Genomic DNA, 13702 nt, shown 5'->3' with positions numbered 1-13702 from the left:
GGGAGTAGATGGGGGTACCCTATACTGTTTTCCATAAATCCAAACTGCTGTCCAGAGTGATGATCACTAGATCCCAGATAGACACTGAACCTGGAGCAGTCCCAGCCCGGATCCAGCACTGAACTGGAGTTGATATGGCAGGTAGCGAGTCAACTGCCTTTGTGGACTGATGTTTGTACAAATATTACAAGACTTAACTCCTAAAATCTGAAATTCAAATGGGTATTGTTAATGGCCCATCACATCTTTACTGAAAGAAGAATTGACCTCTCGTGCACATTCTTCTGTAATAGATCATCCTACCACTTCTTCTGGCTGTCCATTTACCAATCAGCCACAACATCAATCCACCAATCGAAATACATTGCCCAGTTTTAACATGTGAATGAGAGATGGAATAGGCCCAGTCAAGACAAGAAAAGTCAGGTTGACCAAAATGTAACAAACTATTCAGGATACATTCACTGAATGTCAATTCATGAACAACATTTCATTGAATAATCCACCATTTGAGCAAAGAGAATCGAGTGGCAAAGACGAAAAGGCTACACAAAACCTCACCAGCCTTTACAATTCTCCTACAACATAACATCAATTTTCTACCTATTATTTCATCACTGCCAACCCACAACTAAGCATCAGACGCATCCTCTTTTCTCCTGACTGAAGGGCAATCCATCACCACATCACAAAACGACACCTGTTTGGGTCTCTCTTTTTCTGGAAACAATGAGATACACACTGGATCATTTTCACACACATCTCACTGTTTCAGGAGGCCTCTCTCTGTCCCTCAGGCCCCCAGGCTACCACCATACTTAAAAACAAAACAGAACAAAAAAAAACATAGCACCTTTTCTTCAGTCCAGCGAAAACTAGTTTAGACTGGGCAGTAATATCCACAGCCAGCACTGAAACCTAATCAGTCGGCGTCATCAGTTTCGGAAAACTGTGAAGGAGTGTGATGGTGATGTGACGTTATTCCTCTTTCTAAATCGCTTTTGTTATCAGCGCAGCTCTACTAAAAGAGAAGTGAGTTCTGAGTGTGTTGTACAATACTTCCACATGAACGCATCAAACAAAAAACGAGATGGTTTCTTTGAAGTATGCTGAAACTAAGAACTAGCTTGTGTTTAACCCGATACTACAAAACTGAAAAATGTGCGTGTGCACTACCCCCCCACCCTGTCATTTTTATGCCTTTAACAATGACATTTTTTTCTTCAGTGTTCTCCTGTAGCGCTTAGAGAAAATCCATTCATCAGTGTTGACAAGTCTGATTAAACAAAGCTTTGTTGAATTGCAGGACTGAATCAGTACCTTGGTGGAGCTGGACAGTTGATAAGCCTTGACAAACTGTGCATTTATGGGGCAAATAGCAAAGTATCTGCTTATGCAAAGCAAAGTGCAGGAGTCAACACCCTTGGGTAGCAACTTTCTTCTTTATCTTTCCCTAAGTTCTCACAGACCTTCAGCTCTGTACAGAACCAAGTTGTGTTTATCTAACTACAGACATTTTACAGCTTAAAAAGTAAACTTGGAGGAAAGGGAGACTATCTGCTTTTTGACGTGTTTTTTGTAGCGTCACAATGTGACAGGGAGTATGTGACCATTTGGGTCCATGCTTGCTCCCCTCAAACCCTTTTCATGTTGTCATTTAGCCAGGAGGGAATTTGTTTAGACTTCTACAGAACAGTCACATATAGTTTTTACTTCTCCGGGTCTTATTTCACAGACAGCTGGAAAAATCAAAAGCTTCCCTTTAATCCTTTAAGTCAAACAGATAAAGCCCACTTAACTGTTTGCTGTGCGTGTGTGCTCTATACGCATTAAACACAGGGGAAGGGTCAATATTTAAACAGTAAATCTCCCTCTGTGTCTCCTGTTATTTCATTATAACTTGAGCACACAAAACTCGTCCCTCGCCACTACAGCACTTTCTCAGAGCTCGACATGGCCGCTCCACCTTCAAGCACCAATGGATAGCTAGTTGTGCTCTTTTGTGTACAGTCGTAGAAACAATTCAATGTGATATGACTAGCACCTGAGTGAAATGTCGTCATTAAAGTAATACAAAGATTATTATCTACTTACTATGTGATTTCTGAACTACTTGAATCAGACAAAAAAAGCTCTACTTTAATACTACACTGAGAAAACCTCGATCCAAATGGCTATACATAGTTTCTTTGCCCTTTTTCCTAAATATCAAGCTTATCAGTTGTTAACCACTGACATATGAACCTTTGAAAATAAATCAGTGAACAACATGATCATTTGTCTGCTGTTCTATGACACGCTGAACATTATTCCTGGAACATTTTTCATACAAAACACACATAGACACACGCACACAGAAAAGTTACAATCTGGCATGAACTCTATATTGACCATGTTTAAAAGTAAAAAACGTAACAAATAATCCCCCTTGGATCATGTAACGGTTAACAAAACACTAACCTCACAACACCTTTTAGAAATCAGACAATGCGTGTACTCAAAATAGCCACACAATTACAAGCCAGTCACACCTACCATGTAGTAAACATAACCAGACACATAAAAACTTCTGTAAACTCCTTGGTCATAATATCAAGGCAGACGAAAGGCCATAGATGGAGACACACGTTTTCATGTCTTAAATAGATACTGAATTCCAAACACCAGTGGGCTGGAATGTGAGCTATTCAGCGGCGCAGAGACCCACCTGGCGCTATGCTGCCCGGAGGAGCCTCACCACTCCAAACAGGGGCAGGGGGGGGGTCTCCACAGTCCTCCGCAAACAGTCACAGTGAAGGTAAAACTATAGTGTGTGTATGCGTGTATGTGTGTGTGTGTGTGCTGTTAGTGTGTGTGTGTAGTGAGAATGGGAAGCAGGTTCCCTTGTTTCTGTGTTGTGCGTTCAGTGGCTCACCTATCGTGCCGTGAGTCTACCGAGAGACTCGTCGTCCGTCTGCGGCGTGTTCTGCTCCTCAGCTCCTCAGCTCCTCTCCCTCCTCTCGGGAGGGCATAGTCCACAAAGACACACACTCACGCTCACGCTCACACTCACTCACACACTCCAGTGAACTCAGCAGGAGGGTGACGGTGGTGGTGGAGGAGGAGGAGGAGGAGGGTAGGTGTGCGCTCAAGGCAGGTGGTCGTCTGAGTGGAAAAATCCACCTGGGAGAAAACAAACCGCTGAGAGAGAGGCGACGGGCGGCGAGTGTTTTCTTCAGAGAGAGAGAGAGGGAAAGAGCGTGGCGGCCGAGATTTGTGGGGAAGTGTCCGAGACACACACGCGGCTGTGTTTGGCGCAGCACGGTGTCTCTGCGTAACCGCAGTGCTACTGACTGCCAGCTGGTTTTTCAGGTCCTGCCTGGCCCCTAGGTGTGCCGTCTGTCAGCGCACAGCAATCCCACACACACACTCCTCCCCACACACACTCTCTCACACACTCCCAGTCCTTACCTCTCCCTCAGGTAGACCCAAATCCACACAACGTCTCAATGGCACACTTCCACCCAGGGCGTGTGTGTGTGTGTATACAACATGCATAAATGACTAAGAAGGAGTGAGTAAGGGAGAGTGAGAGCAAAGAGAAAGCGAGAGAAACAGAGGGAAAACCATGGAAGACAAAATCATTACCGCCCATTAATGCAGAGGAGCCCATGTGGTAACCATGCAAATGGCCTTTTGTGTGTGTGTGTGTGTGTGTGTGTGTGTGTGTGTGTGTGTGTGTGTGTATGTGTGTGTGTGTGCGCGGTTCAGAGATGTTATCTTATCGGCCGCATTTAAATTGCTGATGAAAGTTAGTGGCACTCTGTGTGGTGGCAGACTGGACTGGCCACAGCCCTCGCTGAGTAGCAGAAAGCCCTGCCTGGAGCAGGGAGCTCCTATGGTCCTTTTCTCTGCATCAGTCTAGTCATGGCCTGGCCACAGCCAGTTAACACTATAAGTAGTCTGACATGCCTTGATATTTTTGTACATTTCCCTTAACTAAAAACATTGATGCACAAGTGGCATATATGATTATATTCTAGAAGACCTCAGCAATACTAACATGAGGGTAAAAGGAATGTAGTAAAACAATTTTTTTATTTAAATCAAATGTAAACATACCCTTAGAAAAAACTAGTTTCAGAGGTGCTCAGACTTTGTACAAAAACTAATTGTAAAGATTTCAACACAAAACCTTTGAACTCTGAACCTTGTAAACATTACATTTACATTTACATTTAGTCATTTAGCAGACGCTTTTGTCCAAAGCGACGTACAAGGGAGAGAATATTCAAGCTACGAGCAATAGAACCTGGTGTAACAATAAATAAATACTACTTTACATTAGAAATATAACAAAATGAAATAAACATAGGTGTTACCTATACATATGTAAGCATTCAGAAAGTGTGTGTGGTTTCAGTACTACATATTTATAATTTCAGAGTGATCTTTTCCTCTCCAAAACTAGTCTCCCTACTCAATGCATATTGATGACTTAGGTGTAAACACACCTCGATCAAAGACAATGGCCATTACTTAATAGCCTTGGAATGTCTTTGTGGCCCACTACCCCCACAGGGTTTCTTGCCACATCATGACCAACTATCATATGAATAGCTGTAATTTGCTAATGGGCGGGTTGTTAGGAGCTCACTCAGAGACTGAAATGTGCAAGAGATTAGTTCTATTCTCCTTACAAAGTGCTTATTCACTGAAAAGTACAGGGTTCAAGGTTTCTGGGGGTGTTCTTTTTATGTCTCTAGGACAAAGACTTGAGGAGTTTTAAAGGCATATTGACAACAAGAACAAAATATCCCTCCACAGGGATATGGCCCTAAGTAAGCTAACTCATGAAGGAATGAAGATTTAATAAATGTGGGTTTGGTAAAACCAGTCTAGTGTCACACATCAAGGCAAATGTATTTATATAGCCTAATTTATTCACATTGGCAACATTGGTAACTTGATTCACCCACACGTCATTCTCTTATTACATAGTTTCAGCTTTTGTATGATATCTTTAGGGATGAGGTTACAGCTTGGTCTGTCGATAGATCATGTGAGCTGGGTTTTTAACAGTCAGGACACTCGTGCTTTGTCAATCATTTCTAATTTCCATGCTTAATAAATGTGTCTAGTGTAGCACAAGTGTCACACGCAAGGCAATGTACGTTTATTTATATAGCACAATTCATTCACATTCGTATCTCAGTGTTTTACAAATGAGCACATAAAAGAACACAGAAAAAAAAGAGATTAAGGTAAAATTGAGGAGGCTCCAGCTGTTCTTCAAGCCCTCACTCACAACATTCACATCTGTAGTATTCTCTCTCAAAAAAAGGCTACCTTGTATCTTTTAATGGGTTCATTTTTGTTCCAAGCAGAAACTCCTGTGAAGCCGCAGGTGTTATTCAGCACCATTGGGGATTCTGTAATGTGACACATAAGACAGAGAGGGTTTCCTAATGTTTTTTCTTAGCAGGTGAACTTCCTTTTTAACAGTGTGGATTTACTCGTTTTCATTTGACAAATGCCCTTTTCCCACACATCTGTGAGCAGGGTTGGTTTCTCTCTCTGTGTGAAGAGGAAATCTGTAATTAAACTCATCCACAAAGGCCCGCAGACATGTATTATTCTGAGGTGAGGTAATGGACACTAGTTTGTATTGAATTGGGATAAGGCTTTCTTCACTCGGCTCTTTGCAGCTAAAAGCACTTCCCTGATAGGAACTTTACAGTGTTCTGTTACAGTGGCCAGCCCCTTGTGCTTTCATGCTTTTCAGAGCCAGGCCACTGAACTGGAAACGTACGCCTTTCTCTCCGAGAAATGTCCTCCTCGTCCCACACGCATCCACCCCTCGTCTCACCTGGCCCCATGGTGTGGGCCTCATACAGGAGGCTCCCTCTGCGGACAGACAGCCAGCCTGCCGGCGGGAAACACAACTGGACTAATGTTACCTCTGAGGATAGGTGTTTCTTTCTCTCACTCTGTTAATCTCTCTCTTTGTTAATCACTTTCTCTCTCCCTCTCTCTCCCTCTGTTGTTTGCTCTCCCTCTCCTGGTAATGTCTCTCTTTCACTTTCTCGCTCACTCTTGCTTCACTCACATGATCTCTCCCACCTCACTTTCTCTCTCTTAATACCCTCTGCCACTTTCTTTCTCTGTCTCTCTGTTACAATAACCCTCTCTTGTCATTTCTCTTTCTCTCCCTCTCCCTCTCTCTGTCTCTCTCCAATCAAGTTATTTTCTCCCATTTCTCTCTCTCTCCCTCCATCTGTCCACTCCTCTTTTCTTGCGAGAGTGTAAATGCCCTTTATTGTGGCTGACGCACACTGCAGTGCTGCTCCCAGAGGGCCGCCCCAGCCTCTGTCCCACTCCCTGTCCCTGGTGCCGTGTTTGCCTGTGTCTCCAGTCCTTCTCCACCCCTAGAGAGATCTCTCATTATGAGCGCTGCGTTGCGTAACGCCCGGCTTCTCACGTCCGGCTTCAGTTTCCACCCAGGCGAAAATGGCTCTCAGCGAGAAACAACACGACCACTTCTTTCAGTGAACTCCTCTCTTTCCTCCCCTCTCCTCTCCTCTTAGTCAGGTTCAAACCAGTTAAGGCCGGACCATCCCTGTCAGGACAGTCTAGTCTCTGCTTACTATTGTTCTCTGGGTTGATTCACCCACACGTCATTCTCTTATTACATAGTTCTAGCCTTTGTATGATATCTTTAGGGTTGAGGTTACAGCTTGGTCTGTACATACATTATGTGAGCTGGGTTTTTTAACAGTCAGGACACTCGTGCTTTGTCAATCATTTCTAATTTCCTTGCTTTCGCACGCTTTACTACTTTTAAAAATGAAGTGTGAAATGTGTTGAGTGGTACAACAAACCCATGTTTCCACTCAGGCTCTGCAGTAATCACAGCAGCAACGGTGAACAGCCATTGTGCATGCAAACATCCGTAGGCACATTGAGTTGTTGACAGTAATTCTGTTCCTATCTCCTCATTGGATTGAGCATATTTACTTTTGTCTTTTCAATGCAAAGGAGGAGGGGTGGTAGAGATAGAGAGAGATAGAGAGAGAGAGAGAGAGAGAGAGAGAGAGAGAGAGAGAGACAGAGAGAGAGAGAGAGAGAGAGGGAGAGAGGGAGATAGAGAGAGAAAGAGAGAGAGAGAGAGAGAGGGAGATAGAGAGAGAAAAAGAGAGAGACAGGGATGGAGTGATTTGTTTATTTTTGGAGCAACGATGGTTCATCTAAATTGAATTGATCTGATGGTTTGTCTTCAGAGAACAGGAAGATAGCTTTAGTGCTAAATGAAACATTAAACAGATGGACATTTTTCCAGAGGTCACAGGAACATACTTTTGTGGTTATTTATAGCAACTGAAGATTCAGGGCTCGTGGAAGGCAGTCATTTGCAATTTCCTATGTTTATCAGTTTATTAGTAATTAATATCATATTATGTAATAAAGTACATGACAAACATTTACTATATTATATTGCAGGTAATATTTCTTGTGTCTCTGATTGCCCATATTTATCTACAGAAAGGGTAATTATGTAATATAATATTAAAATATAGAATACACAATGCTGTATTAATTGTGCTTCGGCTGGACTATCATTTGTTTAATCAAAACAGACCTGACTAGGCATAACACCGCATGATCAGTATTTCAACCCTAAACCTCCAGCAGACCACTGCCCTTATAAAACAAGATACTCTATACAAACACACACAAACACACACTAACACAGACATATACACACACACACACACAAACACGCAAAAACCCAGACATACACACACACACACACACACACGCACAAACACAGACATACACACAGAGCAGCTTCATTCTCAAAACTGCTGTTTTATTCTTATCAACCCAGTGTTCATCTTCCCATGCAGCTCCTACCTGCTTGGTTGACCAATAAAAATCTATCTGCCCTGTTCATCAAACGGCATCCATTATCAGGACCTCATAATCTGAGAGGCCCACTGTCACCATGACGCACCGTAGCTAAAAGAGTGCCTTTGCATCGCCCCTGCATCCAGACTAAGCAGCATTGTACCTGGATATGAGGTTGGGCTTTACCTGCATGCACCTGGCTCAGGTGTGTGTTCTTATGAACTGAATGGGAACATCAATGAGGACAATCGATCATCAGCTCTTTCTTGTCTATTTGTCCCATCTGATTATTGCTGATATCCCCGTATTGATCTATTTCGATTAGGTCGTCATATGACTCTGCTAGTGCGTCAAAGAGCATGTTTGTTGTCACAGTTGGAAAAGAAAAATTAGTTTCCAGCTCAGGCTACAGTAAACAGTGGATTAGGAGCAACAATGTCAACACAGTTTTACGTAGACATGCAGACCCTTTCGTTTTGTGCTTCTTAAACATTTAATCCAGGATATGAAATCAACTTTCCATGTCTTTTACATCATGATGTGGGTGCCCTTCAGTTTTCTTTGTCACACTGTAGGGTGAACAATGGCCCACTGTCAACAATGGTTTGACAAAGCACTTTTTACAGCCGTGACTAAAACGTTCCTGTGTGCAGTCACGACATCTGCTAAACCAGAAGAATGGCATGTGGAAGTAACCAGCCAATAGTTCCTCTGCAACTGACAGCAGGGGAGACAGACTTAATTCTGATACCACTGGATCAGTTTGCAGTTTGAAATAAGCAAAGGAGTAAGCCAAGACAAAGAGGAACTTGTTCCAGGGAGAGCTGGCCGAAAACCAACGCCAGAACCAAGCCAGGTCGGTTTAGGGGTCAGATGCAATATGGGTTGGGATCCAAACGTTTTTCCAAGACTGCATCATGAAAATCATGAATGTCATCGGAAAAACCTCCTACTTACTCACTCTCTCACCTGCCTGTGTTAAAGTCTCAAGATGTAAGCATGCATGGCCTCTGTACACAGATAAATGACCACAATGCAGCCATTTCTTTATAGGAATAATTTCATTTTATGTATTTCTATGTGAAACAAATGGCAATCATACCTACACAAACATAAGCCATAACAGTCAGAGAAAATAACTCTGGAAATTAATACATCTCATATAGGAGACACAGATAGATAAACGGTAAATTATTGCTTGATTGCTACATTGTTTTCTGGTTAACTACGGTACAAGACACACAATTTTATATATCAACAGAACAGTACAACAGTGACAGAATTGAGCTTTTGTAGACTTCTGTAAAAACAAACTGAGTCCATATTAATCACAACACTATGAAGTTGGAATTAAACCAGCATATTTTCTTTTTTTTGTATCTTCTTTTAATCGTCATTTACAGAGAACTTGAAATGAGCTGACATTTGTTATGCAATGCTTGGCATATATACAGAATTACATACACCCTTTCACTGTGACAGAAATGACAACCCAGACAACAGGTAGGTACAAACAACAGCAGCCTCATCAAGACTGTTCCAGAACAGCACACCGAAACCATCTGTCATCATTAGTCCGACTGTCTTTTCTGCTCAACGCTTCCTGGTTTTTGAAGTCTGCTAGTTTTTTTCAAACATTTATTCTTTTCTTTTTTTTGCAAGGACAAACTGACGTAAAAAGAAAATAAAAAAAAGAAAATAAAAAAGGTATTTTCGGGGGCTCAACTGACGGTCTCACAGCTCGCTGTGCTTGTGCAACGAACCTTTTCCCCAAGGAGACCCATGTTTGCCTCTCAGCTGCACTCTGAGGCGAGACGCTTCACAAACTCCCCCATTGAGACAGTATAAAAAAATGAAATATGGTAAAAAAGTGAGCATCACACTCCCACTGCCATGCTGGTGAAGGCTACCCAGGTGTACATTTTTGAAAGAAAAAGAAAAGGAAGAATAAAAGAAAAAAAGAAATCCGCCTACCCACAGTCTACTGACACAGCAGGTGGTGAGATGGATGACAGGACAGTTATAAAGTGCTAGCATGTGCCGAGACTTTTTGGCTAAATCCAGTTAGCGCTTTCGTCCCTTCCCATGCTTTTTTCCCAACACAGTTTGGCTTCCTGACAAAGGCTCAAACTCGTTTTTCAAAGACTTGCTATGAATGAGTTGAGTAGGATTGACTTGAAACTTGCTACTACATGCCAATCGGCCATGGTGTGCAAAAGCTGGGCTTATCACAGTAATCGCAAATGGACCTTGTGTATTAGTCCTTCAGTGGGCCTATGAGGACAAAATGCATTTTGCAGAAGTAACATCTGATTCAACGAGAAGTAAACCTGAATGGGGTGTTTTGTATCCACAGTGAATAGACTCAATACAAATCTTAACTTGAGAAATCAGATTAACACATGAAGTTGACAGTCCCTTATATGCATCGTTGAAGTACATTTTCTTGTGTTTGTAGTGTGATTGTAAAATAAAAACAAAAAGCCTTTTTCTGGTAAATAGGCTGTCCCTTTTTGTTCCTTGGTTACTATGGGCCTAGCTGTGAATTTTGTGCGTGAGGGAGGCATTGGTATGGAGCTCAAAAAAGCTTGTAAGGTTCATCACACAAAGCGGATGGGATTGTAAAGGTTTGCATCTCCACTGTCTACAGAAAGCCCTACTACTAATTACTGAACTATCTACAGCAGAGGGAAGCAGCCAGCAGTCACCAGGCCCGCGGAAGAGAGCAAAAAAGCAAAAGACTCCAAGTCAAAAACAATCAAGTGAGTTTCAGTGCAAAGACGAGCAGCAGCAGGCCACAGAAAACACACTTTAAGCAAGCCAATCACAAAAACACCCAAGCATTTATGATGAGCACAGGATTAATCATAATAATCATAATAATAAGAGTAAAAAATTAAAGTTCAGAACAAACACACTTTTTTTTGCATTATATTTTACTTTAAACAAACACAAACCTCAGCGTCCTACTCACGCCCATGTAGAGGTTAACCGTTGCCGGAGGGCCATGCTTGACACAGTGCCACCGTTCATACAAGAGCTGCGCTCTGCTGTCTGAAACTTTACGTGTCCCTCCCTGCCGTCAGGCTGGACTCGCGGATATGAACGTCAGCGTCAAAAACTGTCTCTCTGGATCCCTGTAAGTCGTGATCAGTAAAAAACACTTGAGCTCCTGACTACATTAGTTAGCATGCAAAAATGTTTGTGGTATCAAATACATGGTAAGAATACACATCTAGTTCAGTACAAACGCCCTTCCGTTTTTGTTTTTTTTGTTTGTTTTTTAAAAAGACCCCCCCCACCCCACCCCAAATTCGCAAAGGCTCAGAGCCTTAACACCTCAGTTTAGTTGCACCAGTGGCGGCCTGCATCATACTGCCTGACCATAACTTCTTTTGTGTGAACAACTTCTTTTGTTTCGTCTTGTAAGTATTATACATAAACACACACATACAGAAGCATGATTCCAGGCCACCATCTGGACTCACTGCGTTATCACATGAGTACAGCTGATATGAAAGAGAACATGACCAACAGATACTTATAATTGTAGTAGGAATAATAATAACAATTACTTAAAAAAAAAAGAAAAAAATGAAAACAACAAACCAGATGGTTTCAAGCATTAGTGATCTCTGTCTTAAGCGACCACGCTCTTAAGTACAGATAACTTAAACACCTGTGAGAGAACTAACCCTACACCCTTATCTACTGCTAATAATGGCTTCTAAGTACAGAAACACACTGTGACTACACTCAATGAGAGGATGATAGGAGAGGTGCCCTTTTTAGGGGGTAGGTAGGTGGGTGGGTGGAGGGGGAGTCATGGACAATCCCATGGGCTTGTGAGTCAGTGTGAAGCCCATCTGACTGTAGGCATCCTCAGACTGCCCACCCATCTGTCCGCCTGTCCGTCTGTCCATACGTTCATATGTTGTGTTTCACAAACATCGCCCGCAGTTCGTTCGTTCGTTTGTTTGTATGCTTTTTTTTTTTTAAAGTTGTTGTTGTTTTAAACTGAAATGAAAGGTGTCTTTCTCTGCATGAGAGAGAGACACAGAGAGAGAGAGATAAAAGGGTGGAGATTTTGCGGATGGGCTTTTAGTTGTAGACTTTGGGAGGCCCTTCGGGGCGTCGGGTCTGGACGATCTTCATCTTGGGCCGAGCATCCTCATCCTCCTTCTCGTTCTCGTTCTCGTTCTCACTGTCACACACGTGCACCACCACGCTGGGGGTGGACTCTGTGCCAGCGTGAAGCTCATACTTGTCACCTGCAGGAGAGAGCAAAGGAGAGTGAGATGTGAGTGAGAGAGATAAACAAGACAGACACAGAGAGAGAGAGAGAGAGAGAGAGTGTGTGTGAGAGAGAGAGAGAGATCACAGGGAATATAGGGGAAGACTAATGGCTAAAGTAGCAATTGAAAAAGTAAAATTGTAAAATTCCAATACGACAAACAACACAATGCCACCAACAAATGAAATGCTGAAGGACAGCTCAGCGCTGCAGGGCGGACTGGGTAGCCTGTCCAGTCACCTCATGTGAACTGTGTGGCACGTTTCTCTAGGATAGCTTAGCTTTTAATCCGAAAAGGTCCCGGCCTTAAAACAGCAAAGACTGTCAGTCGGACAGATATAACCCAACTAAGCCTAGAGGATGACACAGCTACATGACTCCACAACTCTTCCCTGCAGTCAGGAGTAGCCCTATGTGTACCAGCACACTAAAGAGCAGTAACACTGCTACTAACACTGCTACTAACACTGCTACTTACTCATCCACTAGAGTGTAAGAAAGGACGAGTAGCTCAGTTGTAATGATCTCTCTCTTCTCTCTTTCTCTCTCTCTCTCTCTCTCTCTCACTCATTTATTCAGACTGTCAACTCAGCCCCACTGCAGACAAACTCTTCACTGAGGAAGGTAGCATGTGGCTAAATGTTGTTAAATTGTCCAAAGGCATTGTAACTATGAGCACTAGGCGCTAACTTAGACTACTTTTTCACTAGAGTGTGCAAGTCCCTCTGAAGGGCTGATTATTCTCAGTTGTAATTCTTTGAACTGGCGCCCTTTTTCGAATTGGTGTGTGTGTGTGCGTGTGTGTGTGTGTGTGTGTGTGTGTGTCTGAGGCATATTCACTGCAGACAGATTCTATCCTTCGGCAGGGCAGCAGGCCTTGTCTTCTCTGCACTGCTGTGTTAAGTCTCGTGTAAAAAGCCTGACATAACAGACATAACAGAAGCTAATAGCACTCAATGCATGACTCAGGCAAGAAACTGTGGGCTCCCTCAGCCAGCAGATTAGGGCTTAAAAGCTGTGGCCCACTCAGATTTGCCCAGTTAGACATGGGGAGATGTCCATGTAATGTGGTCCTAAGAGTCGGGCATAGCAGATAGCACCACTAATGGGTGTACATGTAGAAATAGGCCTATTACATCAGCTCAGAACAAAACACCCAGATGTACAAGTTAAATGTGACCCATATACAAAAATGACAGAACATTTATAATTAAAGCTCAACTGCCCCCACAGACACACACGCATTATAAGACATGTGTGTGAATGTGAGTGTTGCCATAGAGACCACTAGAAAGACAGGCAGGTGAATGTGGGTCTGGGATGAGGCTGCAATAAGGAAGCTAATCCAGCAGAGGGTGCCGCAGCACCATCATCAGAGTTACCCACAGTTAAAACTGAGACATCCTGAAAACATACACTCATTCACACATACACATCCATAGCTACATATATATCCCTGTTTGTATGAGTGCACATACACTGAATAACTCAAATGTACATACACAGACACATATGCAGTAA

General features: G+C 42.8%; 1 protein-coding gene across 1 annotated transcript in view; it reads right to left on the bottom strand.

The window, feature by feature from the left end:
- Positions 1-8933: 8933 nt before the first annotated feature.
- LOC105908247 (calcipressin-3) overlaps positions 8934-13702 on the bottom strand; it is a 24869-nt gene continuing 20100 nt past the window's right edge. The window contains exon 4 of the mRNA XM_012836726.3: positions 8934-12158. Coding sequence (XP_012692180.1) covers positions 11989-12158 — 170 coding nt within the window. The 3' untranslated portion in view covers positions 8934-11988. The remainder of the gene's footprint in view (positions 12159-13702) is intronic.

Source organism: Clupea harengus, chromosome 14 (assembly GCF_900700415.2).
Source record: "Clupea harengus chromosome 14, Ch_v2.0.2, whole genome shotgun sequence".
Lineage (NCBI taxonomy): Eukaryota > Metazoa > Chordata > Actinopteri > Clupeiformes > Clupeidae > Clupea > Clupea harengus.
The sequence above is the reverse complement of the archived record's forward strand: the minus strand, read 5'-3'. Positions and strand labels throughout refer to the sequence as shown.